This window comes from Octopus bimaculoides, chromosome 24 (genome assembly GCF_001194135.2).
Source record: "Octopus bimaculoides isolate UCB-OBI-ISO-001 chromosome 24, ASM119413v2, whole genome shotgun sequence".
Lineage (NCBI taxonomy): Eukaryota > Metazoa > Mollusca > Cephalopoda > Octopoda > Octopodidae > Octopus > Octopus bimaculoides.
Genome location: NC_069004.1, coordinates 35,868,494 through 35,872,998, shown reverse-complemented (window position 1 = coordinate 35,872,998; position 4,505 = coordinate 35,868,494). Strand labels below are relative to the sequence as shown.

Sequence of the window (4,505 nt, the reverse complement as noted above, 5' to 3'; positions counted from 1 at the left end):
ACATAAAAACAAAAAAAGGTACTTACCGTTAGTTCAAGACTGCCAATGTTTATCTTTATTGGGTCCTTCATGTAACGATCAGCAAGCTCCTGAACATCAGCTGGCCACGTTGCACTTTAAGAGGGAAAGAGAGACTATTTTGGTCGATTTCAAATGCTAAAAGTTGAAGTTACTTGTAGATTGTCTTAACTTTAGAATTAGATTCCATTAACCTGACAAAAGTCCAGTTGACTGATGTATCAATGTGCGTGTGTGCATAGATATTGGGTTGTCCAGAAAGTTCTCTTCCTGTTCATTAATCTTTCCTCATAGCATTTACTTTACAAAGCTTTTAAGAGGACCTTTCATGCCATCAACTTCCACCAGCCTAGGAGAGTTTGTGAAGGCCAGATACTGCCCCCTTATTTCAGGCTCACTCAAGTAAAAATGAAAATAAGATACTTTCATACAGGCCATCTCATGGGAGATAAAGGTCAAGATAAACTTAGTAGAATGAGTTGAGGAGAGCAGATGACATTGTAGAAGCAGCAGAAGAGAACAGAGAGAGAACACAGCACAACTGTCACCCAATCATAGTGCATTAGTGAAAGAGCCTTTACTAGGCTGTCAAAACTAAAGAAGGATCTGGAAAAATGGACATTAAATGAACAAAACTGGTTTGGACAAATAACTGTCTTTATCGTCATTTGATCTGGCTTAACATTACAAAAAAGTTTAATGAGAGTAAATAACCACATTTGTAGTTTACCTGGTCATGACAGTCTGTCTGTCAGGTCGGATGTCAAGCATGAAAAGTCGTATCTGAGCTTCAAAACCAAGATCCAACATCCTATCTGCTTCATCCAGGACCTGTTCAACGAAGAGAAGTAATTAAGAAAGGATTCACACATGTCAACATAATGAGAAATATTTCACCAATCAATTAAAAGCTTAATTACCCTGTAACAAGAAACAAGAGAATTCAGCAAGGCACAAGTTTAAATTAGCCACTGGCTACAATGAAACTGCCATCAAATACTACAACTACTAGTCTGTAGGTCAAAGGTCAAACTCTGCTGTATACGTTTCGTTTTGTTGACTAAGGAAGCGACAATTAAAACTGATTGGTTAACGACAGAAACGAGATCTACCCAGCTGTAGGATCTCTATAGGCAGATGTGGGCAGGATTTCTTTGAAAGAAAATTAACCACTGCCCCTGCATGCAAGTCATTGATGTATAAGAGAGAAGTTGTTGAATAGGACTAATAAAGGTTGGTACCATCGTCATCACAGGAATTGATGTCAGAATTCAAAGAGTTAATTCTCTAACAGTTCTATCAAGCCACCACCTTTGATTGGTCTTGTAAAAGAAAACACAAAGATGACTTTGGCAGCAGCGTTTGAACTTGGAGCACAGAGAATCAAACAAACACTGGAGACAATCTGTCTGACACTGGTTAAACCTAAAAGAAGCCAGAGAACACTTACCAGGAAAGTTACATATTTCACTGAGATAATCTTACTATCGACGAGATCGTTCAAGCGTCCAGGCGTGGCCACAACAATATCCACGCCTTTCTTGACCACATCAATCTGGCGACGCCGACTTGCACCACCATAAAGACACACACTGGTCAGAAGAAAAATAAAAATTATACAGTAGTTTCTAGAATTTTAAAATTGAGTTGAGAAACACAAGAAATAGATATACATAGAGACACACATATATATAGACGTGTGTATCATCATGGACAGATTCAGTCGACAGATACCTCGGTTTTCAAAAGTTATCATTTACAGATGACCATCTCTGCTGATGGAGAGGCAGTCAATTATAAGGATTTTGATACATGGTATTCCTTTAATTGATTAGGTGTAAGCATAGCAGAATGGATAAGACGTTTGCTTTGCAACCATGTGATTCCAGGTTCAGTCCCTAAGTGCAGCACCTTGGGGAAGCATCTTCTACAGTCATCAATCTTTGACTAATCAATGTCTTGTGAGTAGACTTGATTGACAGAAAACATGTAAGCTGCCAGTTGTACTTACACATGTGTGTGTGCACGTGCCTTCTGCACACCGACCCTGTATGACATGGGAAAGAACTTTACTTACACCTGCACAATATTAACCCAAACAGTCATTTGTTTACAATCTACCATGAAAACATGTCCAGCCATTGAAACATTTGCTGTCCAAGATGAGCAGAAACATTACTTCACTTGGATCCCAGCTAGATGGAGGGTATGGCAGTGTGTGGCTTGACCAGGGGTCACACAACAACCCTTCAGTTGTGCGACAGACTGCTTCAGTTACAAACAGTTCCCATGACAGCAAAGATGCTGACATTTGCTAAGAATAACTCCTATGAAAGATGACCTTTGCAGGTCACTGAGCAACACCAGAGGTATTAATACTGGCCAAGACCTGTTAACACCATCAACAGTTCCAGGAAGTGTAGGAACAACATTCTCATATCAAAATAATTATTCCTATGATATGTCATCCAAAACACACCATTCCATGCACATCAAGAGTTTCTGCCCTCAAGGGAGACAGGAATAAAGCCCTAACACCAAAATGACTCCTACTAAAAACTCATACTTACCAAGAAACGTTCTTATAACGAATCTTATTGACTTCTTCTTCAATCTGGAGTGCCAGTTCTCTTGTCGGACAAACTATTAGCACAGTAGGGCCACCTCGTTGCTCGCGAGGCCTGGACATCAATGGAAGGAAAAGAAAAATATAAGAAAGAAAGGAAAGAAAGAGGAAAGTTGCCTTCAAAGATTTATGGCAACTCCACCCCCACACACTCTACAGATTTATGTCCCCCACCACAATCCCAGCTAAATATTTGTTACATAAAACTATTTGATTGTAACCCAAAAGCTGGTGCTTCTTTAATCAACAACAACACATAATACTGATTTCAAATTTTGGCAAAAGACCAAGAATTGGGTCAGGGGTGGGGGGAACCAAGTCATTTACACTGACCCCCAACAGTTCAACAGGTACTTATTTTATCAACCTCAAAGCACAGAGATGGATGAAATGCTGCTAAGCCTGTTTGCCTGGCAACAATTCTGCCAGCTCGCTGCCCCACACATGGAGGCACATAGCTCAGTGGCTAGAGTGTTGTATTCATAATCATAAGATTACGGTTTCGATTCCTGGACCAGGTGATGTGTTGTGTTCTCGAGCAAAACACTTCATGTTGCTCCAGTTCACTCAGCTGGCAAAAAAAGGAGTCAATTCTGCGACAGACCAACGTCCTGTGCAGGTGGGGAATATTTACACCATGGAAACCGACCCTAAATGACATGGGAAAGAACTTTACTTACACCTGCACAATATTAACCATTTACAAGAAGGACTTTCGACATCTGGTACTCCAAGACCCACCTCATTTGGACATTTTGGCTTAGACAAAACAACAAAAACAATTTGGTTCATTTCTCGTCCTATTATTAGCTGTCTTAATTGCATTAATAGTTGTATTAGTTCCTGTTTGAAGCCTCATTGCAAATTTGAGATGTCAAAATTTATATGTGTAATGAAGTAGCATCATTGTTAAAATAGGGGCTCTCCTTGGGGCTTGTTATCAGAATTTTCCTCATAGTCCAACAATGGGTTAAGTCCTAAAGTTGGTAGAGCCTTTAACTTCCCCCAGTGTTTGAGGGAATGAGTGAGAGAAAGAGGAAGTAGACTTGTTACAGCTTTTAACTATGATATAAATGCTACTGATAATAATAATTAACATGTTGATGATGAGACAATAATAATAAAAGGTCATAATGGCCAGAAGAGAACAAGAAATGTGACGGAGGGGGAAAAAAAGAACTCACAGAGGTTGTCCGCAAATATGGATTAATGCCGGCAGTAAGAATGCTAGTGTCTTACCAGTTCCAGTCTAAAAGAAAAAAAAGTAATGATGAGTGTTCTTGTGGGTACAGTCTAAGAAAAACAGTGTCATAGTGAGAGTGTCTGAATCCTTTTAAAATCACAAACATTACGACAAACTTTCAATGAAATCTTTTCTCAGTATTTAGTGTCCCTTCCTTGAAGGGTATCATTGCTACTCAATGGAAGATTTCAGGGAATATAAATACATTAAAAAAAAGAATCCAGAAACTTACCTGTGCTATACCAATAAGATCTTTGCCCCGAAGAAGCACTGGCCATGCTTGGCACTAAAAGGAGAAAAAAAAATCTGATAATGATTCTCTTTTATATTAAGCCTAACAGACAATACAACACAACCATACGCAGAAACAATCTTACAAGAAAGTCACTACACAGTTAATAATAGAGCTGCTAGAAATAGCAGCAAAATCTCACAGTACTTTTTTTTTTAGGTGTCATGCTGCAACAATGTACCCTAGTATACAAAGAGAAGATGGTCACACGTTTAATAAAAGGTTACCTTCATCAGGAGTGACCTCGAACTAAACTATGGGTGTATTGCATCAAACAAGCTACATTACAGAAGTGTGGTATAGTTTTAAAGATTATAGCCACACAC

At 39.0% G+C, this 4,505-nt stretch overlaps 1 protein-coding gene across 2 annotated transcripts in view; it reads right to left on the bottom strand.

Annotated features, from left to right (window-relative positions):
* The window catches only part of LOC106876790 (probable ATP-dependent RNA helicase DDX43), a 25,402-nt gene that overhangs the window by 6,633 nt on the left and 14,264 nt on the right, over positions 1–4,505 (bottom strand). For both annotated transcript variants that reach the window (XM_014925499.2, XM_014925500.2), the window contains 6 exons: positions 4,120–4,173; positions 3,829–3,893; positions 2,589–2,699; positions 1,469–1,610; positions 749–849; positions 27–114 (listed from right to left, as the gene is read on the bottom strand). In XM_014925499.2, the coding sequence (XP_014780985.1) occupies positions 27–114; positions 749–849; positions 1,469–1,610; positions 2,589–2,699; positions 3,829–3,893; positions 4,120–4,173 (561 nt within the window). The remainder of the gene's footprint in view (positions 1–26; positions 115–748; positions 850–1,468; positions 1,611–2,588; positions 2,700–3,828; positions 3,894–4,119; positions 4,174–4,505) is intronic.